The sequence below is a fragment of the Hemibagrus wyckioides genome, linkage group LG21, assembly GCF_019097595.1.
Source record: "Hemibagrus wyckioides isolate EC202008001 linkage group LG21, SWU_Hwy_1.0, whole genome shotgun sequence".
In the NCBI taxonomy this organism is placed as follows: domain Eukaryota; kingdom Metazoa; phylum Chordata; class Actinopteri; order Siluriformes; family Bagridae; genus Hemibagrus; species Hemibagrus wyckioides.
The window spans coordinates 12039982-12065975 of NC_080730.1; the positions used below are offsets into that span (position 1 = coordinate 12039982).

The window sequence follows — 25994 nt, forward strand, 5'->3', positions numbered from 1 at the left end:
AAAGGCTTTATTAGAGGAGGTCAGGGGGAATGGCTAAACTGTTTTGAGGTGACAGCAAGGTTTATAGAAACCAAAATAACTGCCCTTTAAAACTGTGGTGAGCTGAAATCATCTCAAAATACACAGCATGTTGAAACTTGATGTTCATTACCTACAACAGCAGGAGATCTAATTGGACTTTTCAGCAAAGAACAAAAATCTCAGGTTTAAATAGGCACGACTGACCAAAACTGGGCAGTTGAAAACAGTTAAAAAAAAAAAAAAAAAAAACCTTTCTGCTGTCCCCTTTTCTGTGAGGAGTCCCATCCCTTCTGATAGACTGGCCACGCCTCTGTATTAGGATTTTAACTCTGTCGCCGGCAGTGCTGTTTCCAACCGGATTCTACTCCAGATTTTTGTTTACAACGTGACGCTTTTTTAAATAAAATAAGAATTTCGCTAAGGAGACCGGAAGCGTCAATCTGCCTCAGTTGGTCGTGTTAGTCGGCCTAATGAGAAGGTGAATTGCACTTTTGGGACACGTTAACGGCGTGAATCAGAGGAAGAAGATGGTGGTTTTATCGCAATGGTGGTGCAGACGGACACATTTTGGAAGCTTTCTTGATTTTCACCGCCATTGATGTCAATGTCATAACGCGTTTCCTTCGTTAACTGCGGATACCGTTTTAAAATAGACAGGGATATGTGATAAAGGCTTGCCTTTTTTTTCCCCAAAACCACAACAGTATAAGCACCTGCTCCATGTCCTGCTGTGTTATGGGACCCTTGTGTTCCTCTTGGAGGATTAGAGGATTTTACCTCACTGCTGAAGCATAATTACCTGCTCGGATATGGCACGTGAGCTCGATTCAGATTTCCCCCATGTCTCTTTCCAGCTTTCTTCCCATTTCTGTGTGACGAGATTGCAGGCTAGTCTAATTAAGTCGTTTTTCGGTGGATGTGCTGTATTTTTTATTTATTTATTTTTTTAGTGTAAACGTAGCTCTTGGTGTGTTTTGGATGAAGATCCGTGCATTTTTAACTTCGGTCTCTAGATTTAACTTTTGCTCCAATTTAATGTTTTCCAATGAGGTTGTCTTCCCCTTTCCAGGCTTTATTAGCTAGCGTGATGATGTCTCATTTATTACAGAGAGCACACAAGGTACACATTTCTGGTTCAGATCTCTCAGATCTGACAATTTGAGACTTTCAATAACCCAAATTATGAATCAGTCTATAATAATAAAAACATTATTAAATACTTTGGCACATACTGCTGTGTCAGTAACACAATGTGCAGAATCTCTCCTTATCTGAAAGAAAAATGATTCCATTGTGATTGTTGCCTTTATTAGTGGATTGTACTATGTTGTTTGTTACAAACTTTCTTAACAGAGTAATATTTTAAAAATTGCACATTTATTATTGAAATTTAGTCAAAACATTTATTCAAAGCAGCAACTGAAACTGTTTTGTTATGTTGTCTGCTTTGTTTTGTTTGGGGGCTAGTAGATATACTCAAACCAAACTGGACTGGTGATGTGTGATAAATTCTTTTCCAAAGCATGTACATTATTGTCCTCAAAAGATCCTTGTCTTTTAGTTGTAGTTACAGCTGTGTTCTGACCTGAGGAGGCTTTTGAAATCCAACTTTAGCATGCATTAATGCTAAGCAAGTTTGTGCGTGTTAAGCATTCCATTATTCTAACTATTAAAATAATCCTCTCTTTGTGTTTAGCTGGCTCAAGTTTCAAGGTAAATCTAAATACTTGTAGTATTTATTTGGAATTATTATTGTAAACAGAACATGAACTGTTTACATTTAGATAATGGATCTAAACAGAGCCAAGGTCACAGTCAAATGTCTGATATAGTTTTTCCTTCAATAGCATCTTTCCTGTATGATATTTGTTGTATAGATATTTTGGACATACAAATCAGTGACAAAATGAAATAGACTTGACAGTGGATGCATCACTGTTTATGCTGTTGGTTTTGTACATGCAAGTAAAAAGAAAAATGTGCTATCTCTACAGCAAAGATAGAGAGATTAGACCAGCTGGCCTCTCGAATGCCTCCTAGTCAAATTCCTAGTCAAAATTACTTACTAAATTCTTTAATAACTCAAACACTTAAAAAGGTCATTGAAATGCATGTTGTTTCTGTGTTTTGCACATATATAATTTTTTTTTAATCTACTAAATCACTCCAATCCTCCCCCAAACTGCATGATGTTCTAAAAATATTTGGAATGCAATAATATATGGTGGTGACCATTAGTAGTAATTTTTTTTTTTTTTTGCTTCTTTACAGGGTTTATTTTCCAAATGAACAGAAGAGAGAAACCTGTCAGTCTGGCAGCATTACTTTTAGCAGTGTATAACTATGAAACTATCATGTGAGTGAAATGAATTACAGTACCAAGTTTACAGTACAGAAATTGCAAGGTAATGTATGGATGTTGTGTACAATTTTAATTTTTGAGAATGCAAATTTAACATCTAACAGTTTTGATCTTTCAGGATGTAAGGATTAAGAGTGCAATATCATTGGTGAGTAACTGTCCACATCCTCATGGAGATTAAAGAACACTGGGTCACTACCATGGGTTTAGGTATGCCCGGTGAGTAAATATAGTATGGAAAATTCTCCCATATTGCTTGAATATGTGTCTTTGATATCTATATTCAGTTTATTAAAGCAGTCATTGCGTTAGCCATTCAGATTGAATCTGCATGTAAAGAGAGGTGTGTGTGCATGTGTGTGTGTGCGCGTCTGTGTGTGTGTCACTTTGTGGATTTGTTTAATGCTACCAATTGACACTGAAGGGTTATGTCACTGACAATCATTGTCTTAGCTTTGTGGGAAGTCACATTTCTCCCATACACCAGAACTTAAAGGCTGAGAGAATTGTTCCAGTTCCATTTTGCTGACATTTCTGTTTTTCTTTACCTAATCAAGAGCTTAATAATGAGTAAAACTGTACGGTGTGCCATATCCTTGCAGCCATGTTAGTTATTCCTGAGAGATTTGTGCTCTTATAATTGAGTATTGGTTTTACTTTGGACAAAAAGCTTTATGTATATATTGTTTGCATAGTTGCTTATGTTTGTACTGTTGTTGATGTTTATACTGTTCATACTGTTTTTGTGTTACTTTTTGTGCTTTGTCCTCTAAGTGCTCTGTGTTCCTGTGCAGAATTTGAGGACTGTCAGAACAGCAAATTGCAAGCTAAGAGGATCTATGACCTGCAGGAAAAGAAGCAAAGTCTGCAAACACTTTTAAGCAGTAGACAAAAGGAACTGCGACAAGTGTGTCTACTGGAGGCAGTATGTCAGTTTACATTCATAACACTGGAAATATACACTGATCAGTCATAACATTAAATGCACCTGCCTAATATCATGACCGGCCTGTTATTTTAGGTCTAACTATTGGTAGATTCACTGGAGGTTGTTAGTCCAATCTTTGAGTATTGGGGAGTGTAATGGTTTGGAAGAAACTGCTACACAGCCGAGTGCTTTGGTACATTTTTCCAGGTGGCAGGAGGGTGAAGAGTTGTGTGATGAATGCATGGGGCCATCCACAAAGCTGACAGCTTTGCAGATGTGCAACAAGTGGTGTAAGTGTAAATGTTCTCTGTAGAATGTAATAAGGATGGGGAGATCGGTTTTCCTCACACTTCCCAGAATGTGAGAGATGCTGCTGTGCTTTCCTGTTGATGACTAATGACTCACATGATTAATATGTGGAAGGAGTCTGATTTGACTTATTGTAGGTGTTGTTAGAGGTAGATTGATAGTGTTAGTAGAAAGAAAAAGTGAGAGAATTACACAAATAGATTGATAGAAGAAATAAATATGGAGAGAATGTGTGTGTACTGCTAGTAAATTGACAGATGCTAGGTAGATGGATGGATGGATGGATAGAATGATTGATGGATGGATGGATAGATAGATAGATAGATAGATAGATAGATAGATAGATAGATAGATAGATAGATAGATAGATAGATGGATAGATAGATAGATAGATGGATTGATGGGAAGGCAAATGGTTGGGTAAGCAGATAGATAGATTTTTGTACAAGCCAATATAATAATAATCATCATCATTGTGTTTGTAGGAACTGACAGGGAAACTTCCATGTGACTTTCCTCTGGAAGTGGGTGAACATCCTCCAATTCTGCAGCACAGAGCTGGAAAGGCATTAAATGGCACTTCAAATGTAGAGGTAAGTGAAAAACCTGGTGCTGGTCAAACAGTGTGGTAGTGTGGTGTCTCTCATCATTTATGTCAGCCTTAGAAATAGTCCTAGATTAAATATAATCTATACTACAATCATGTACAATTATCTCACTTTTGTGAAAGATTGATGTTACATCTGGTGTAAAAATCAATTCTTAAGGCCTATTTTTGTAATTCACTTAAGTCTTGCTTGTCAAAACAGCGACTTTGTTTTTTGTTAATATTGTAGTTTTATGTGGTCAAACCTGATCGTAAACAAAGCATACTTAAATTCTTCCAGTAGTTTTCTTGTTTGCTTGTACAAAGCCAACATTCTGTTCTGCTAATTAAGATTAATATTATTATTTATTATTATTTTTTAATTAATTAATTCATTTATTTTATTGGCGGTGGTGGTGTTGTAGCAGAGCTCTGTTAACCTGGCAGTTAACAGTTAACTTGGTAGTTAATAGTTTAAATTAAACTTTTTCATTATTTTATGTTAGTTATTTCATGCTGAAATGTTTAAAATTGTTGCTTGAAATAAGAAAGTGATTTGAGATCAATTATAACTATTGGCCTATGGAGGATTAAGTGTTTAATCAGTTAAAGGTCAAGGGGCTGTTTTGTTGTTTTGTTTTGTTTCATTTCGTTTTGGAAAAGGTAAGCAATGTGATGAGCGGAAGAGAAGATTTTTCCCCTCAGAATTTTTGACATGGATGCACACAACTATAATGAAGAAAGAGGATCCTCATTCTTTATTGATAGACATTGTGTTGTGACAAAAATTCTTAAGCTGCTTTTACAGAGTTAAAGGAAAGGCTTACCCAGGTTCCTGTGCTGGCCTTTGCAGATTCCCAGCTACTGTATGTGTTGCATGTTGATGTCTGTTGTGAAGGTCTGGGAGGGGTGCTGTATCAAGACTGGTGTCAAGGGTTATATCCTATAGCATTTTTGCATCCTATAGTATTTATAGGGCATAGGTGAATAGCGGCCTTATCTTCCTAAGATTTCAGCCTGATAAACAAAACATACTTGCTGGAGTGACCTCTAGAGTGAGAGCCCTGTGTAACCTTACAAGTTACACAGTAGCAGAGTTGTTACTTTTTAGGTGCTCCCCTCCCTTGGTATTATACTTCTTATATCAAATAAATCTAAATGTTCTTTCTCCTAGAGCTTTCTGGCTATATGCACCAAACTCTGGAACAACATTCACACTATGTTGACTTAGTGTGCTCTGACTTTTCTAACTGATCGGAATTACAGTTTTCCTGTTATGGAAGCTCAAATTGACCAAAAATCCTATTGACTTCCATGAGATCACTCATCAGCCTTTCAAGCTACTTCCACGAAACTTAGCAGAATACTTTAGGCTGTTCAGACTGGCAAAGTTGCACTTCTAACCAATTGGTTTTCTTGTAGTAGACAATAAAATATTATTCCCATTCACTTACATTGACAGAATGTTCAGAGCCTGGCTTAAGTTGCATACACACCTGCATCTGCAGGGCTGATGCCTTGCATGTCTCTGTTAATGTAGCCGTAACAAAGATTTATTCATCTATCTCTCTATCAATGCCACCCACTTAAATTCCATCTTTCTATCAGTCTATTAGTAGCACACTCTGTCTGTCTGTCTGTCTGTTAATTTTGACAGCCATTTTCTTGCTAATTTATAAGGTAGGATCATACATTAAGGGTAAATACGTAAAAGTGGTCTATAGTTCAAGTATCGAGTAAAAACCAAAAATGTTTTCTTTAGCTGTTATGGAAAAACAGCATTTATTTTCTGAAACTTCAAATAAATGTGCAATAAACAGACAGATGTTCAAAAGCAGCTGAACATATATTACTAACATATAACAAACTAGAGCATAAACATGTGCCGTGTTGCTAGGAGACACATGACAAATGAAAACATTTCATATCCTCCGACAGGCTGAAATCAATAGTCTGTTACCATCATACACTACTCGATTTTTTATGAAATCTGTCAACTCAAACAGCGTCAACTTCTCCAGAATGTAAATAGGGAAAAAAATCGGGGCAAAAATCATGTAGTGTATTCCAGCCTTAAGCATACATACATGTTCAATAACTTATGCAACTTCCAAATCCATCTGTCATTTTAGAAATAGCTTGCTATCTGCATGCTATTAAGTTACTAAAACAAATAGGCTATGGCCTAAATAATCTTGCTACACCACGTGATACAGATTTCATTAGATACAGAACTGAATGCCGCAGAAAAGCCGAACTGTTGTACAATATATAATTAAGCATTTTACATTTATGAAAGGCTGGCTCAGAACTATGCAGCAAGGTTAGCTAACTGACGTTAGTTAACAGAAAGCTAAAATGTAAAAACGTAAAACTTAAACGTAAAACCCAGCAAATTTACCTGTTGACACACCCAGTAACACTGACCTAAGGTTAAGAAAAAGTACTTAAATAAGACTAAACAGTTGACTTACCGTGACAGAAGCTGCATAAATAGCAGGGTGATAGCCTTCAGATGCCTATTAAGATTCAGTGCACAATGTTTTTTTTTCTTTCTTTCAGAGGAATTATAACAGAAATGCTTCCATATATCAGTTGTTTGTTTTCTTCCTAAAGCTTTATGTGCTGAAGCCATTGCAGCTCGCCAGGCCAGTTCGAGTTTATTTAGCCTACCCACCAATTGTCTGAGATGCAAATGCCCCTTATCCAATCCAACGATAGGGAAGCACTTTTTGAAAGACGGTTAGCCTATACAAACCGATCATTTATGTTGAATGTCTGATACTCCTAAAAAAAAAAAAAAAAAAAGCATTTTAGTCTAGTCCTGTCTCATTAACAATGAAACGTCTTAAATTTCGTCATAGTTTTTATCATCAGATAATAGTTTCATCTCGTCTCGTCTCATCTTAGTTACACTTAGTCATATGGTCATTAACGAATATTTTTCACCATCGTCTTCCTTAAAGAAATTAACACTGCTATCTATCTATCTATCTATCTATCTGTCTGTCTGTCTGTCTGTCTGTCTGTCTGTCTGTCTGTCTATCATGACATTCACTAGCAGTAAGGGGAACACAGAGAGAAGCACAGAGCCAGGAATCCAGGGAAAATAGTATTCTTTTTCAGAAAACAGGTGAAACAATGGGAAAAGACAAGGTGTCACTCTGTGAAAGGTACAGGTGAGGTGGAGATGGGTCTTCAGTGGAGCGTGGGTGAAGCGGCTGGGCAGAGAGGCAGCAAGGCAGACCCCAGGAGTGTGGCTGACGCTTGGCATGTTGAGGTCACCCTCTTCATGGCATAGTCTCTGAAATACAAACAGGCATCACCCTGGACTCAACTCTTATCTCCCCCAACTGCTGAGCCTAGTTCCCTTGAAGAGCCTTCTTTCGGAAGGTTCTGCCAGTTTTTAACACACTTTTAGCTGCCCTGCCTGTCAGCCACACTCAGCACCGCTGGCCATGGTGCTGAAATGCTACTGTCACTGTTTTAAAGGGGTGAGGAGTGGTTTTGTGTGGCGTGTGTGCGCTGCCATCTATCTATCTATCTATCTATCTATCTATCTATCTATCTATCTATCTCTCGCTCTCTTTTTTATAAAATATTTTCACTTTACGAGTGATCAACATACACACATGCAATTTTAAGTCTTTTAAGGCTTTTATTATCATTTTGACCATTTGTAGGTGATTCAGTACACAGTGAAAGGAAACTTGGTGCTACATAAAGACACTAGATAAGAGCTTGATAAGACAACAAAAAGATAACTAATGACCAAGAGACAGCGCAAGACAAGAGTCAGTGCAAACAGAAAATACAATACACTTCAACAACTATAACAAGACAGCTATATAAAAATTGCACTTGACCAGTATACAGTCTGTTTGGTGTGCAAAAATAGTTGTAGCAGCATTTAAAAATGTAAAGATTTGCAGGTTCAGCTGCTTAGGATGCTTTTGATGGTCCTGTAAAACATGGTCAGGATTGGGGGTGGGAGATGGACTTTCTCTGACTCTGCAAAAAGTAGAAGTGGATCTTTTGAATGACCAGGTGAAATTCTCCACTAGGTGAAAACCTAGGTGGTCAGGTGGTCACTCTGTGCTCTCCTGAAGTCAACAACCATTTCTTTTGTTTTGTTCACATTTAGAGACAGGTTGCTCTACACCAGGCTGTTAGCTATTGCAACTCTTCTCTGTATGCTGACTCATCATTCTTGCTGTTGAGACCCAGCACGGTCATGTCATCAGCATACTTGATGTGGTTTGAGCTGTGCATTTGTGTACAGTTATGAGTCAGCAAAGTAAACAGCATTGGACTGAGCACACAGCCCTGAGGAGCTCAAGTGCTTAGTGTGCTGGTGTCTCCCAGTCAGGAAGTGCAGGATCCAGTTGCAGAGGGAGGTGTTCAGGTTCAGCGGGCTCAGTTTTTCAATCAGGTGCTGAGGGATGATTGTGTTGAATGCTGAGCTGAAGTCTATGAACAGCATTATATACATGTCCTTTATTTCTAGTTGTGTGAGGGCCAGATGGTGGGTGGTGCTAATGGCATTGTCTGTGGGGGAATGTATACTCCAACAATAATCACAGTGGTAAATTCAAATGGTAAATAAAATGATATGCATCTAACAGTCACAAACTTCTAGCGGTGAGCAGTAATTATAAACAAGCACCATTCTTGCACCATTATGTGTTTATGTAAACACACAAACCCCCACTGCGAGCCTTACTGCAGAAAGCTGCATTTTTGTTGGCACAAAGTGACGTGAGCTGTGGCTGAAGGGCAGCATCTTTAACTATGTTGCTGAGTCAAAGACGCAACTGTCTTTAAATGTGCACCATATGGTCCACTTGAGTCAGATGTAGACCAGTTTATTGTCCAGGCAGCAAATGTTGGAAAGTAGGAGGGACGGGAAAGTGTTTGTTTTTGGCCCAGCATGGGCACCTGCCTTTTTGCCATGCTTTTGCTTTCTCGTGCTCATGTGTGGTACAAGTTGGGCAGCCTTAAGTGGGACACACCACACTCCCTGTGGTGGTGTCTTCCTCTGGGTGGGTGCTAGATGGTCACAGTGTTCTCTTTGGAAGTTGGTGATCAGTGAAGAATCAACAGAAAAAAGGGGGAACTGGTTCAGCTTCAGTAATGTGGTGGGATGACAAAGACAGAGAAGGTTTGAGCAGTGATACATGAAAGCAGGGTGCTATTTGTAATGTGTATATATTGTTCTAATCTGTAAAATACTGGATTAACCTGTCTGATTGATTATTTTGAAGGGTCTTATGAAATTATGACTTAACTATCATTATGGCAGTTTGAGGCAGAGGTCTCACTTTGATAACCAGGCCATTTGTCCTGGATGTATGGGTTGATATGGGCAATGATGGCAGTCAGCATGTCTTTTCTATCATTATATGGTGCTTTGTAGCCAGGCATGGACTGATTCCCTTCACTTCTTTCTACCCAGTTGTGAGAGATGTTGCATTTAACCCATCTCCATGGTCTTTTGGGTGCACCAGATGGTAATATAAACTTCAGTATCTTCACAATTGCAAAATTAAATCTACAGTAGAAAGTTAAAGTTGTTGGTGAGCTTGTAGAGAACCATTAAAAGGGGAGTTCTTTTGACCTTGTATTTGTTAATTACATTGAAACTTTCACAGACTTACAGTGGGTCATTAGCAGCAATGTGGCTTCTCAGCTCATTTTATCTTAGCAGCCTCAATCCCTTTTTCCAGCCTGTATTTGGCCTCTTTGTAGAGAATTCTGACCCGACTCTTAAACTCTTTTTCTTTATAAAGCTATGTTAATGCAGCTGAAAACCATGGATATTCATTGCTGTCTCTCACCTTTGCTGCTGTTAAGATCCAGTTGTCTTCACCAAAACTGAAGTATGATGTCATTACAGAAGCCTGCTTTCTTTTTACCCCATCAAGAACAATCACAGTTATTCATTAGGGATTTGTTGTGGTCGAAGAATTAGCATTTTAGTCAATTTGGAGTTTTTGTGACCTTAATATAGCAAGCTGCATAAACTGGTGGTCTCGGAATGCAGAATGGCTTCATCCACTATCTGCAGCCCAAGTACAGAAAGTTGGAGCATAAATGGCTAAAGATTCTCTCTCTGAAATCTTTTGGATTTATTGGACCTAAATTTTAGTGAGTCAAAAAGTTTTGCTCGAAACTTGAGTAGGGTTAATTTAATGTACGTGTAAAGCCTAGGTTAGTGCTCTTCTGGTGAGTAAAGTGAGTACTTGGTGACCAAAATCTTGAGATGACAGACAAATCCAAAACAATCCAAAGAGTAGTGAAAAAAAACAGGTCAGAATCCAAGGCTGTATTAAAACAAGGCAAGGCAAAAGGTAGAGACGAGATGAGAATGGCAAGGTCATGCACAGAATAATACATGGTTCAGAATTATCTAGCAAACTTGAAGGCTTTATGTGGGTTAAATTGGCTATGAGCTTTTTAATATTTGACAAAGAGTAAATGAAGAAGCGAAGCAAAAAATTGATTCAGTGTATGGTGCAGACTGGAGGAGAAATATCTGTGCAAGATCTCATGCTTATTTTCTGCTTTGCTCTGAGTGTTGGGTCATATTAAGCAGGTGACTATTTACAAAATATTAAGTGTGTGGGAGTATGTACATGCAAAAACTTAAATTGTTATTCTATGTATAAAGTATCTTACATTATCTAAACCCACAGCATAAAGTATTTATTAGTCATTGCACTAAATTTCTTGGTCTGAGTAACTGTAATTGTGTGCAGGATAACCTGGGCCAGCGAAGACAAGTGAAGACTGGGTTCAGTGTCACCCTCTGTCAAAACACTGAGTCAGACAAAAATGCTGTATTCAACAAGAGGACTGTTCATCGTGGATGTCACACAGGTGATGCATCTAAATAAAAGAGACAGACTTCATGATCATAATTGAGAAATTACCGTTTTCACATCCATTGTAATAGTATATAATGTTTGGAATCTGTATAACATTTAATAAGAAATACACTTATAGTGTAAGTTATGTAATAATGATAATTAATAGTAATTGGAAAGTAGGTATGTGTATGGACACTGCTCAAAAAAAAATTAAAGGAACACTTTTTTTTTTTTTTTATCAGATTATAGCATCAAGTCAGTTAAACTCCTGGGATATTGATCAGGTCAGTTATGTAGCAGAGGGGGTTGTTAATGAGTTTTAGCTGCTTTGGTGCTGATGAAATTAACCATAGGTGCACTAGATGGGCAACAATGAGACGACCCCAAAACAGGAATGGTTTTACAGGTGGAGGCCACTGACAATTTTTCCCTACTCATCTTTTCTGACTGTTTTTCACTAGTTTTGCATTTGGCTAGGGTCAGTGTCACTACTGGTAGCATGAGGCGATGCCTGGACCCTACTGAGGTTGCACAGGCAGTCCAGTTCCTCCATGATGGCGCATCAATATGCACCGTATAGGCCGTAGAAGGTCCTTAACCCATCAACATGATCGGTATGTCTGCTCCTTTGTGCAAGGAGGAACAGGATGAGCACTGCCAGAGCCCTACAAAATGACCTCCAGCAGGCATCTGGTGTGAATGTCTCTGACCAAACAATATGAAACAGACTTCATGAGGGTGGCCTGAGGCCCCAACATCCTCTAGTGGGCCCTGTGCTCACTGCCCAGCACCGTGGAGCTCAATTGGCATTTCAGAAGATCAAAATCAGAATGTGCTTTATTGCCAAGTATGCTCACACATACAAGGTTTTTTTGGTACTGGAGAGTACACAGCCATAAATTATAATATAGAAAAATATAGAAGTACAGATATAAGTAGGATGGAAATATAAATAGGGTACTTATTGGATGTTCTGGCGTTTACTGCTCTGTAGCACCATCCAGAGGGTAAAAGTTCAAAGAGGGGGTGGGCCGGGTGTGTGGGGTCCTGAGTGATTCTACCTGCATGTTTTCTCATTCTGGATGTTTAAAGGAGGGCACCAATAATCCTCTCAGCAGTCCTGACTATCTGTTGTAGTCTTCTTATATCTGATTTGGTGGCTGAGCTGAACCAAACAGTAATAGACATACATAGGACAGATTCAATGACAGCTGAGTACAACTCTGTTAACAACTCCTGTGGCAGGTTGAACTTCCTGTTGAAAGAACCACCTCTGCTGGGCTTTTTTGGCAATGGAGTCAATGTGTGTTTCCCACTTCAGGTCCCGGGAGAGCCCAGGAATCTGAATGACTCCACAGTAGCCACAGTACTGTCCATGATGGTGGTGGTGGTGGGGTGGGTGGGGGTGGGGGGTAGGGTAATGCTGGAGGGTTCCTCCTGAAGTCCACTACCATCTCTACTGTTTTGAGCGTGTTCAACTCAAGCCAACTGTTCAACCTCCCTTCTATACGCAGACTCGTCACCATCGCTGATGAGGCCGATGACCGTGGTGTCGTCTGCAAACTTAAGGAGCTTAACAGAGTACAGCGAGAAGAGTAGTGGGGATAACACACATCCTTGAGGAGTGCCAGTGCTAATAGTGAGGGAATCAAATGTAAGCTTCCCCAACCTCACTTGTTGGTAATCCACTGACAGATAGGGGTGGGCACAGAAATCTGCATCAGTTTGGTCTGGAGAAGATCATGGTTGATGGTGTTGAAGGCCGAGCTGAAGTCCACAAACAGTATCCTTGCATAATTTCCTGATCTGTCAAGGCATTGCAGAATATAGTGCATTCCCATATTGACTGCATCATCCACAGACCTGTTTGCTCGATAAGCAAACTGATGAGGGTCTAACAGGGGTCCAGGGATGTCCTTCAGGTAGGCCAGAACCTTCCAAATGACTTCATGACCATTGATGTGATATTGCTATTGAACACCAAAATTGGCAGGTCTGCCACTGGCACTGTTTTTTCACAGATGAGAGCAGGTTCACCCTGAGCACATGTGACAGATGTGAAAGGGTCTGGAGAAGCTGTGGAGAATGTTATGCTGCTTGTAACATCGTTCAGCATGACCGGTTTGGTGGTGGGTCAGTGATGGTCTGGGGAGGCATATCCATGGAGGGATGCACAGACCTCTACAGGCTAGACATTGGCACCCTGACTGCCTGCCATTCGTATCTGAATGAAATCCTTTGACCCATTGTCAGACCCTGCACTGGGTCAGTGGGTCCTGGGTTCCTCCTGGTACATGACAATACCTGGCCTCATGTGGCAAGGGTACGCAGGCAGTTCCTGGAGGATGAAGGAATTGATACCAATAAATGGCCCCCGCGCTTGCCTGGCATAAATCCAATAGGATTTAGGACATTATGTTACGGTCCATTCGACTCTGCCAGGTAGCACCTCAGGCTGTCCAGGAGCTCAGTGATTCCCTTGTCCAGATCTGGGAGGAAATACCCCAGGACACCATCCATCGTCTCATTAGGAGCATGCCCTGATGTTGTCAGGCATGCATACGAGCACATGGGGGCCATACAAACTACTGAGTATCATTTTGAGTTGCTGCAATGAAATTTCAGCAAAATGGACTAGCCTGCTGCATCATTTTTTCACTTTGATTTTCAGGGTGTCTTTGAATTCAGCCCTCTGTAGGTTGATCATTTTCATTTCCTTCAAATGATGTGGCAGCCTTTTGTTCCTAACACATTACGGAGTCCATATCAGTAAAGATACCCAGCATGATATTTTCCCCATTGAGATCTGATGTGTTTTCAAAGTGTTCCTTTAATTTTTTTTGAGCAGTATATTTGCTGTTTATCACAGTGTACTACAGTTGAAATTAAATTATGAATACAGTATGAGTGCAAAGTGCTTTCAGCTTCATTTTGAGTGCAAGTACATCTAAATCTGTTCAGTTACAAAAGTTTGTGATTCACCTTTTTAGGGAATTAAAAGTAATTGCACAATTCAATTACAGTGGTAACTCGGTCCTCGACCACCCCTGTGTTCGAATTTTCGGTATTCAATTAGAATTTTTAGTCAATTTGCCCTCATGTGTATGAAAATATTTTCGGGGTGTGACTCGACCGTCAGGAATGCTGGTTCTTGTTTCATACATGATTTAAGTTTTCGAAAATATTTTTCTGTGTTCGACCCGAACTGAAAAGAACTATTGTGGCCGCACACCAGGGGCAATTCTACAATTTCCATTTAAGGGGGGCTAAGCCCCCAATGAGGGTGTAATAGTAAAAAATAAAAAAATAAGTAAAATAAAATAAACGTTTGACTAACAGGGTAGGATGGAATTCTTGCACCATTCCACTGTATTGCATAGATGTGTATAACATTTGAGTATTGAACAAGCCAAATACGATCTCACACACACACACTTGTCCTCTGATACTCGTTCTGCAACGCCGCGGTCTGCGGATTGAAGAACGCGCTGAAAGACGGGGAGGAGCCGAAGTCTGCCGCTGTTTCCATATGAAATTTAAAGCAGGCTGAGGCGATCATGGATTCGTGTACACTTTATGGAGAATCTCAGAAGTCTCTTGACTAAAGCCCCCCTAAAAATGGCCTAGCGACGCACATGCTTTCCATGCGACATAACCTGGCATAGACTATAGAGATGAAGCAGTTTACGCGGGTTATCTGTTCTGAAAGCATCATCTGCGAGTGCTTCTCGCAATCCACACGCTATCTTTTGTGGTATAATTTTAGTAGTCATGTCTCGGAAAAAGGGTAAACTGGCATCAGTGTTGCCAAGAAGAAAGTTGTGAGATCAACCATCTAGTTAAAACAGATTAATTCGTTTTACATTATTTTCTATGGGGAAAAATAATTCGGTTTTCAACCAAATTGGCATTCGCCCAGACTTTTGGAACGAATTAAGGTTGAACACCGAGGTACCACTGTACGCTTTATTTGTATAGTGCTTTTAACAATGGACGTTGTCTCAAAGCAGCCGTACAGAACATAAGAAATATAGTACAAAAAGTTCAATTGGCTGCTCAGCTGTTCCATGATTAGAATTCATGTGGTCCATGTGCTATTCCTTCATTATTTCACTTACAAGTAAACAGATAAGTTCCAGAGTTGATTTGTGGCATCTGAAACACCAAAAGACCAGATCATGGAAAACAACTGCGGTGGATGACAGAAGAATTTTTTTCTTGGTAAAAAAAAAAAAAAAATCCTTTACAAAAGGTGGCCAGATCAAGAACACCCTTTAGAAGGTAGGTGTATCTGTGTCTAAGCCAACAATCAAGAGAAGACCTCAGCAGAGTAACTAGAGAGGGTTTACCATATTAAGCCTCAAAAATTTAAGACCAGATTAGAGTTGGCCAAGAACAATAAATAGCCTGTACAGTTAACTTGTATCAGTTATATGTGATCCCAAAGATATTGAAATAGCCTAGGTTCAGAAATCATGCACATTACTTTTAAGAACAATTTATAAACATTTTGTTTCAGAAATATTGTTAATCTTCATCGCTCAAAATTCAAAGGAATATTAGCTGTAGATATGCCACTGCTCTACTAGCATTATTTTACATAATAACCAAGGCACTTCAACAAAAACTGTGTTGTGGAAAGCACAGTGATCAAAATTGTAGATAAGTAACTGTGGTACAAAGGAAGATTGCAACTAAAATTTTTGAGGATTTCAGATTTCAAATATTAGTAGGAAGTGTAGAGACCCTTGATTTAAATGACTTCAGCACATCTGCGACTGCAGGACACCGCTAGTTTCTCCCACATCCTGGTGTCATCAGGGTCCACTCTTCTTCCAATCGCTTGCAGAGTTTAGTAACTGTGGTAGGTTTATTAGCAATACCTTTCTTGACAAATATTTTACAAATTGGTTTAAATCAGGACTCTGGGCTGCCCAATTCATTATTTCAATGTGCTTAGCTTCAATGAACTGCTTTACAAAATTATGGTGTGAGGGGGGATTGCGTTGCATGAAAATTGCAGGCTAATTGGGAGATGCTCACAGGGAAGGAATCACATGTTGCTGAAGGTGGTTCTGATAAACATTTGCATTCAGCCTGTTATGTAGCAGAAGAGACCCAACATTCATTCAGAAAACATTCTTCAAACCAAGACACTTCCTCCTCCATCGTTCACTCACTTCTTTACACACGTTTACACACCAAATAAACTTGCTCTTTACACTTATCACTACAGTGAACTTTGGACCGGTACACCCCAAGAGCAAGCAGGAACTAAACATGGCTGTAGAAATGGCCTGACAGAACATCACAAGGGGAAAAAATGGCTTTAATCATTGACTGCCTTTGCTATATTATTAAATATACACTATATTGCCAAAAGTATTTGCTCACCCATCCAAATAATCAGAATCAGGTGTTCCAGTCGCTTCCATGGCCACAGGTGTATAAAATCAAGCACCTAGGCATGCAGACTGTTTTTACAAACATTTGTGAAAGAATGGGTCGCTCTCAGGAGCTCAGTGAATTCCAGCGTGGAACTGTGATAGGATGCCACCTGTGCAACAAATCCAGTCGTGAAATTTCCTCGCTCCTAAATATTCCACAGTCAACTGTCAGCTGTATTATAAGAACGTGGAAGTGTTTGGGAACGACAGCAACTCAGCCACGAAGTGGTAGGCCACGTAAACTGACGGAGCGGGGTCAGCGGATGCTGAGGCGCATAGTGCGAAGAGGTCGCCAATTTTCTGCAGAGTCAGTCGCTACAGACCTCCAAACTTCATGTGGCCTTCAGATTAGCTCAAGAACAGTGCGCAGAGAGCTTCATGGAATGGGTTTCCATGGCCGAGCAGCTGCACCTAAGCCATACATCACCAAGTGCAATGCAAAGCGTCGGATGCAGTGGTGTAAAGCACGCCGCCACTGGACTCTAGAGCAGTGGAGACGCGTTCTCTGGAGTGACGATCGCGCTTCTCCATCTGGCATCTGATGGACGAGTCTGGGTTTGGCGGGTGCCAGGAGAACGGTACTTGTCTGACTGCATTTGCCAAGTGTAAAGTTTGGTGGAGGGGGGATTATGGTGTGGGGTTGTTTTTCAGGAGCTGGGCTTGGCCCCTTAGTTCCAGTGAAAGGAACTCTGAATGTTTCAGCATACCAAGACTTTTTGGACAATTCCATGCTCCCAACTTTGTGGGAACAATTTGGAGCTGGCCCCTTCCTCTTCCAACATGACTGTGTACCAGTGCACAAAGCAAGGTCCATAAAGACATGGATGACAGAGTCTGGTGTGGATGAACTTGACTGGCCTGCACAGAGTCCTGACCTCAACCCGATAGAACACCTTTGTGATGAATTAGAGCGGAGACTGAGAGCCAGGCCTTCTCGTCCAACATCAGTGTGTGACCTCACAAATGCGCTTCTGGAAGAATGGTCAAAAATTCCCATAAACACACTCCTAAACCTTGTGGACAGCCTTCCCAGAAGAGTTGAAGCTGTTATAGCTGCAAAGGGTGGACCGACGTCATATTGAACCCTATGGATTAGGAATGGGATGTCACTTAAGTTCATATGCGAGTCAAGGCAGGTGAGCGAATACTTTTGGCAATATAGTGTAACAGTTCATTCATATCCGAAAATGAGAGTTGGAATTCTGATTTATTTTATCATATTCAGCTTTTGGTCTTAAATCTAAATGTCTTTACATTATCGCAATCGCAAAATAAAGAATTGGCCTTGCCAGTATGTTTGGAGGAGATTTTATTAAAAATGATGCATTTCCTATGTTCTGATTTTGATGTAAATGTATTTTTAAATACCGTTAACTTGAAAACCATTTAAGATGAAAGCCTTCACTTTGATCTCTTATTCATGATTTAATTTATTCTTTAATTTATTTATTTATTATCCTGTGATAGACAGCTAAAAAACATCTATGGGCCTGACTGTGTATGTGATTACTTGCCATCAAAGTCTGTCACAGTTTTTGGTGGCATCATGCTCTACCAATAGTCCTAATCTAACCTAATCTATTCAAACCTTTTTTAATTCAAGTTTTATTATTTTTACATTTGCAGAGGAAATGGTTAAATCGGAGAGCTGTTCCATGTCAGATTCGACTCCCTCCCAAGACAACGATGTGTCAGGAATGACAAGTAACTTGATAAGTAACTTTATTTTCAAAAATTTAATCACTCTAATGATTACTGACATCGCTATCCATGCAAACAACTGGAAAACATTTAAAACCCTACATGCAACTCACATTATAGAGATTGTTGTGTATGGAAATTCCAGGAGATAAGCAGTTTTTTTTAAATAATCAAAGCAGCCAATCTGGGACTCACAAACATGCCATTAAAATCACAGAGCTCACCTGTTTTCAACATTTTGATGTTTGACATGGACGTGAAGCTGGCCTGTTCTGCTCAATGACCATCTGCTGCTCAATGATTGGCTGATTGGATAATTATATAAATATGCAGCTATTCCTAATAAAGTGACCACTGAGTGAATATCTGGTATATATGTAAAGCTAATTTGAGACAGTATCCAAATGAATTTGAATTAGAGAACTGAATGGACTTTAATGGAATTCACCTCATGCCAAACACACAAAGGAGCATGGAGAGTTTAGGCTGATTCATGGCTGTCAGTTTTTAAAATCTATAATAATAATAATAATAATAATAATAAATAAAAGCTATAATAATAACACCACCTTATTAATAAGTTAATTTGAAGTACAATGTTCAGAGAAGATTGCTTTATAAACATAATTGATTCCAATTATCTGTATGAAAAGCAGTTTGTCACTGTTTTTATTATTCTGAATGTTTTAAACATTCTTACGTAATTGAAAGTTGTTTTCTCAGGGCACTGGCAGAAGGCAAAGTTAGGCTTTATCATAGCTTTTATTCCGCCCGCTCTGCACGGGCATGATTCAACTGCATTGATTCCCACTATACTGTGTTGAAATGTGCACAGTGGTCAAAGCCAGCATACTGCAAGTATTTGCTGCTCTCCACCCACCTTGGTTTTCATTTGCCTATTGTTACTGTGTTCTGTCCAGTGTTTAACCCGGTGTTGTATTTAAGTTTATTGCCATATCAACTTCATAGGCTATTTCATGGTAGATGCATAATAAACATTTAAACAATCTGGCCTCACACAAATGCAAATATTGTAGATAAAGGATCATAAGATGGAATGTGGGGAATTGTTTTTATCTTAACTGCATATTGGAGGGCTTATTAAAAGCCGTCTGTTTTAAAGAGATGATTAATTTGCTTCTGTGTATAGGCTTTCTACTGACAAGGTCCTAAAAACTCCTAAGGCAAGTCTCATTCCTTGATGGTGGACAGTGTACAGCATTTGCAAGTATGATTTTCTAGCAGATCCATAAATTATACTTGCATAATCCAGCCAGGAGTGAAGCAAAGGTCTATATAGCTGCAGCAGAACTGTGGAGTCTGCACCCTTTTTGTTTTAGTTAGTACTTTATGTTAAGCGTCTGTTCTTTAGAGGCTTTGTATGAGGAATGAAAGTGATTTTATTATCTCAAAATACCATTTTCATTTGACCATTCATTTATCTTGTTCATTCATAATTGCAGTTGTCTTTTAATTATATTCCTCTTTCCCCCCTGTAGTATATACAAACATTATCAACTTAAAGACTACATAATACATTCAGACCAATAACATTTACTATACTATTTATTTTAATCGTAAACAACAGAAAGGATGCTGTTCTGAGGTACGTCTTGTTCTTGTGTATACAAATTTGACAAGGAGTTTCCTATTTAAACTCAAAATCTTTTGTTAGATAGGAACCTGTAGATAAAATAGGCAGATTAGTGCTGAACCCAATTTTATACAGATTTCTTTGAATCCCATATTTCCAGGTGGTATCATATATATTTTCCAGTTCTAAATAAACAGCTACTTTTAATTAAACCATCACAGACATATTGCCCTAGTCTAATAAGGTGATCCAACTTCTAGACAAGCTAATTGCTTACCATTCTCTCCATGGTTTGGCACATGGCAATTTGGTAGTTTCTGCTGAAGTTACTTCCAAACGTTTTTGCTAATATATTTGCATGATATAGTTTCATGATTCTGAATTAGTAGAACGGCTTAATCATTTATATGTTTCACTTGTAAGCTGGCTCCTTTACCTTCCTTTCTCCAAATCACATTCCATACTTTTTTTTTGGTGGTGTATATAGTGTCATGATTGACACAACTGATTCGTAATTGATTTCAGCTTTGTTTCTTCGCCTCATGTATGTATCTCTGTGCTCAGCAGATTTTTACTCTGGCAAGTTTTTCAGCTGGTAGTAGTTCATTAAATGCTTTTTTGTGCCTCAATAAGGTTTTTGCATTTTTCATCAAACCGTGAATTCTGTAATTTTCATTGTTTGGTAGATGTTCTTGGGATAGTCTTATCAGCTACTGTGATCAGTGTATTTGTGAGCCATTTATGGGATCTTCTTGAATCTGAGGTTGCTTGTTGAATCTGTTATTGCAAAAGGTCTTGGAAACCATGGCACTTTGCTTTTTGGAGTTTCAATTTTTGAGGTCTTTTCTGTATTTTTGATGTTCTCGATGTTATAATGTGAGGGAATTGGTCACTTCAATAGTTCAGTGTCACAAATAGTTAAATCCATGGCAGAAAATGTTCCATGGCCTGGTTGAAGATAGGTATGTGAACAATCATTTAGTAAATATAGGTCATTTTCATTAATAGTTTTTTCTGATCTTACCCCCAAGTTACCCATTAGAATATAAGGTGATGGTAGCTTCTAACTTTTGGAGAGAGGCTATGGCTATGAGAGTGATTTCAACATCTCTTAAGGGATCAGTCTTCTTATCATAACTTTCTTGATTTATTTTTGTTTTTTATGATATTTTTTTATTACTTATTGTTTGATTGTTTTTTGTTAGCTGATGGATTATCATTCTGATTTGCCTGGGTCTGATAGGATATTGTCTGGCTTTGGTTGTTTGTGGTCTTGCTTTTTGCTGAATTTAAATATTTGGTATCTTCAATCATTTGAGATTTATCACTTATCCAAGTCGAGTCTGTCTGGATTTTGACATTTTGTATGTTTTTACAGTGGCTGCAAGTATAGAATCCCTCAACTAATCTTAAGGCCTATGTATAGTTATTTTCTTTGCCCATTTCATCTTTAGGATTTCTTTCTTTAAGCAAAGAAAGGTAGATTTTTGAAGTGGTTCCCCGTACAGGTTTTGCATTTTTACAGTCTTTTACAATTGGCTCCATGCCATTCTTGTCCACAGTCACAGCAGGTGGATTTAGTTTTACAGCCAGCTGATACATGTCCAAACTTATGACAGTTAAAACATCTCAGTGGATTAGATATAAACATGTTAACAGGAACACTTAAGTATCCTAATCTCTGGCTTTTGGGTGTGTTGAAAGTTTGTCTGAATTTACATTTTTTTGAAGAAAATGTGAGTGGTGCTTGCCTGTGCACATGCACATGCCGGTTGGTATGGGGAGCTACATGTATTTGTGTGTTCATTGAAGCATAACAAATTTAACTAATATCAGTAGCTGTAATGAGTTTATTGACTTCAGGTGTTTAAGTGTAATGATATTCTGTTCACAACTGAAGTAATGTAGTTGTCCTTATTTAGCTGAGAGTTTTGTTATGTAACATGTCTATGTTGTGGTAGTTTTGCAATTACACATATTTTGACGGTTTAGATGCACATGCCATCACTAGAATGCCCATAACCAGTATCTCCATTGATAAGTTTCTCTAATTTCCTGTCTGTCTGTCTGTCTGTCTGTCTGTCTATCTATCTATCTATCTATCTATCTATCTATCTATCTATCTATCTATCTATCTATCTATCTATCTATCTATCTATCTATCTATCTATCTATCTATCTATCTATCTATCTATCTATCTATCTATCTATCTATCTAGTATTACAAGCATCAGCACCCTATCTATCTATTTGATTTATATTATTATTTTTAATGAAAAATGCTCGTTACATCCACATTTCAAACTTCGAACTTTTAAGATTTGTTTAATGGGTATTCTAGTGACATCATGTTTGTGGTAACTCCATCTACCTATCCTTATAGGTAGGACAGTTTATGCAATTTGTTTCAGCAGAGAATTGGAATAAAAAGAAGTAGAAGAAGAAAACCATAACAAACCACTAGGTGCTTGGACCCCTAAAAATCCTATAATTGAAAAACCCCCCAACCTTCTGGATACTTTGAAATCCCCTGAACACCTGTTCATTCTTGTGGTCCACAGAGGATTTGTCTTCCAGTGTGGTTTCTGAGAATCGCTCACTTTCTCACCCTCGCCTGGCCTCAGGCAGTCCTGACAGCCGTCTGTGTAAGACACTGTCTCCAGTGGAGATTTACTATGAGATGAGGACTTGCCATAACTCTGCCTGTAACTCTGTCAGGTAAACACAATACTATTTTGCTGAAAGCATCTTGCCTGGCATCTTTGTGCCATATGTAATAATTCATGCATGATTGTTTACCTAGCCCAAGTCATTCCCTGCCTAGAAGTGCATCCAATATGGATGCCATGAGTGTACCAGCTACACCTATTCTACCTCAAAATATGCCAGTCTGCATTCAGTGCAGGTACAGTGTTTGATATCCTATTATGCCCAAACTCTCCACTTCTGCTATGCAAACTAATGATTACATGCATGTAGTATTGAGCATGTGTACAAGTTATTGAGAATGAACAAGTAATGGTACTAAAGATACATTTTAAGATAATCCTATTTTCAACACCTTCATTCACATCAGCTTCACTTTTATCACTATTAGGTCTGATATATCTGGTGATGTAGCACTAAAACAGTGGGACAGAAGTCCGGATGTTGCTCAAATTGTTCCACTGGCATCTCCAGAGAGTTCCTCCTCACAGCATACAAGTTACATATACAACTCTCTTGCCCGCCGTAGCAACAGCTCTGAGGCATTGCTTGACCATTCCAAACATCGTCAGCTAGTGGCGCCCCAAAACTGCATGTCTCCAAGAACTGGACCCTATAAGAGCTCAGAGTCTTTGACTGACAGCAAGCTAAGGCACATGTACCGTGGGAGCCCAGAAAGGCAACTGGGTGGATCTAAAGAACAAGGCCATATGCATTCATCAGTTAAACAAGGAAGCGGGGATGGCTATAGTGAGCCACTGATGGACTGTATGATCAAACCACAGAAGAGATCAGTTCAGTCTCAGCAACACTTTTCTTTAGAGCACATATGGCCTGACCTTTCTGCTGTTCCCAAATCTGGTCCCTCGACTCACTGCAATGTTTTTTCTCATTCCCAGATGCACCTAGCATCTGCAACACCGTCATACAGCCCCATATTTGTGCAGAGTTATCAGCCTAAACCACGTCAAGTGAAATTCACACGGACTAAGTCCTGTGGTCCCTTTACTCCTCTCCAACAGCACAGCCTGGACCATTTACTGGTATATGCTTTTGAACCTACCAACCTTTTATCTGGCTCCACTGCTTCATCCTTTCCAAACCTACTACCCCACCAATCAGAGAAGCCCAATTCTAATGTCTCTTTTAGTAGCAAACCTGGGCCCTTCTCCCTGCCTGCCCTGGATGACTCTACCCGCAGCCTACACAAGGCCCTGGCACTGGAGGGCCTCCGAGACTGGTATCTGAGGAATGCACTAGGTTACCCCACTACAGCCAGGGGCCAAGATGGACTTCACTTACGCCCCCCGACCCACCTGGTCCACCTTCCGTGGTCTGTCCCACTCGGCCCACTCTACTCACATCCACAAATTTCTCAGTCAACCTCTTTTCATGGACACCCACTACGTGGCAGGTAAATCACACATCTTGCTTATTTATTCTGTTTCTTTTTGAGAGTGTGTATGGTACCCAGACTATTTCTGAATCTAATCACTCTTTGTGTCAGGTCTGAGGAGCTCTTTCACTACCCAGAGCCATTTACCTCCAAGGAAAGTGCTCAGAAGGAGTCTAGCTCAGATCACCTTGCCCCTGGAACTCTGGTATGACTGCCAGATCACACTACAGTAAAAAACCTACATTATAACAAGTTAAAAACAAGTTATACAGTTGATGAAGGGATTAATGGTTTTATAAATAGAGATTAGTCTAAACATGAGATTGTGTTTGCCCTAATTTATAAATGCATACTATTGAAATACAGTATAATTATGTTGCTATTACATTTGTATATAATCTGGGCAGCTGTATTAAGCTTATCTTTCCATGTGCTTTAGATATATTTTCATGTATAAATAGATATAGATGTATTCATTTAAAAATTTCTATTTTGAAGCCAATATAAATACACATTTATGAACATGAGTTCAATAAATAATGATCTCATGTATTTTCAATGTGTTGTAAAACTTTGAATGTATAAACCTTTGGTTTAATACCTGTATGTAGCTATGAAAAGTGCAATGTACCAGTCAACTAAACCTGGGGAAAATTGTTAATAGATAAAATGCTTTTATGAAAATCTAGGCCTTCAAACTGTTTTGGCTTCCATCTTGTGCTGCAACTTGTGATTTTGTATCTGCATATTTGTATATTAGTAATTATTAAAATATTAAAATAATAAAATAATTAAAATAAACAGGCATACTAATATAATTTTAGTTTGCCTGTTTAAAATATTTGTTAGCATTTTCATGGTGGGATGCTTTACACCAAAATCACACACTTAAATAATTATGTTTGGAAACAAAACATAGTTACAGTAGCAAGTACAAATCACCAACCTGTAGCCATTTTGAAACATCTTGTCTTATTATGACTGAGCAACATGCAGCTTTGAGATTAACTTACTATGCTGAGCACATACACTGTAGAAACAAACCTATAGAATATACTCAATAAATGTGAGGTAAAAATTTACACTCTATTTATTTGGGTAGATTTTCTCTCATGTATTTTTTTTATGTTGCAATTATTATTGTTACAAAGGTTGTATGGGTATAATTTACACAAATCTTACTTGCTGACTAATAATAAAATTTACCACCCTCCGAAATACACTTACGGCCAAAGGTTTCTAATCATCAGACACATATGTGGGCTTTCCCTAAGCAGTTCAAACAAAACTCCAAAACACACCTATATTGGTTGTCTTTGCATTCTGTAGCTTATGTGGCCTAGTCCAACCATGTTTTAGCATTACAATGTCTCTGTGCTAAAACAAGACCACATGGTTTGCCAAGTTTGGATTCAAAGAATCTGAGTGGCCTACATAGAACATTGCCCATATCCCCAATGAACTGGAACAGCAGCTTGCATGACATCAAAAATCCCCACTGCCATGCTAACAAAAAAATTTAGGGGAAAACCTTCCCAAAGAGGTTATTATTAAGAGCAAATGGGTGACTAAATCTGAAATAGGCAAAAACCATATATGTTTAAGATGGACCAGTGTCTACAAACCTTTGGTCATATCATTGAAATACTAGAAATCCCAAGGCTAACAATGGGAAATAACAATGTATAAGCAGTTTTATTAGGAGACAATTATAAGAATTCAGCATTTTACATTTTCAAAGTAGACAAAATTGAAAATAAATTTAGTGTGTATGTCTTGTGTCTTATTGTGTCTTCTTGTTAATAAGTAAAGAGCAACATCATCTGTTAATGGTCATGTTTACGACTGATGTACCAATTGGAAACCAGCCTTTAATGCAGAATGTTCTTTGTAAATGCAAACTTCTGGTCCTACTATATTTTGAGCTGAGTTATGTACGTAGTGAATTTAATACTGAATTTGCGCATGTCTGTATTCAGACCTCAGACAGAACCAGGGACCTGCATGTTACTTGGACAGTTGTGCTGGAGACGTGAATGCAGTTATCTAAAATCTGAGGATGAACATATGTTAAT

The 25994-nt window shown here is 38.8% G+C and overlaps 1 protein-coding gene across 8 annotated transcripts; it reads left to right on the forward strand.

Annotated features, from left to right (window-relative positions):
- The first annotated feature begins 320 nt into the window (after positions 1-320).
- Positions 321-25691, forward strand: ccdc120b (coiled-coil domain containing 120b). 8 transcript variants are annotated; one of them, XM_058373900.1, is made up of 11 exons: positions 321-837; positions 2293-2426; positions 2502-2602; positions 3178-3308; positions 4106-4213; positions 10965-11085; positions 18149-18238; positions 22379-22535; positions 22621-22722; positions 22915-23937; positions 24031-25691. In XM_058373900.1, exons 3-11 carry the CDS (start codon positions 2554-2556, stop codon positions 24128-24130), a joined length of 1881 nt encoding a protein of 626 aa, XP_058229883.1. In that variant the 5' UTR covers positions 321-837; positions 2293-2426; positions 2502-2553; the 3' UTR covers positions 24131-25691. The 8 variants fall into 8 exon arrangements, with proteins under 8 accessions (XP_058229883.1, XP_058229885.1, XP_058229882.1 ...); XM_058373902.1 differs by having other exon boundaries at positions 2293-2377; positions 2488-2602; XM_058373899.1 differs by having other exon boundaries at positions 2293-2377.
- Positions 25692-25994: the final 303 nt, after the last annotated feature.

Bases quoted from the DNA above. Each gene is read 5' to 3' on its own strand.
- ccdc120b (XM_058373900.1), top strand. From the start codon at position 2,554: ATGGAGATTAAAGAACACTGGGTCACTACCATGGGTTTAGGTATGCCC. The intron at 11,086-18,148 runs GTGATGCATCTA...TTACATTTGCAG, and splicing joins TCATCGTGGATGTCACACAG to AGGAAATGGTTAAATCGGAG. The intron at 18,239-22,378 runs GTAACTTTATTT...TGTGGTCCACAG, and splicing joins AATGACAAGTAACTTGATAA to AGGATTTGTCTTCCAGTGTG.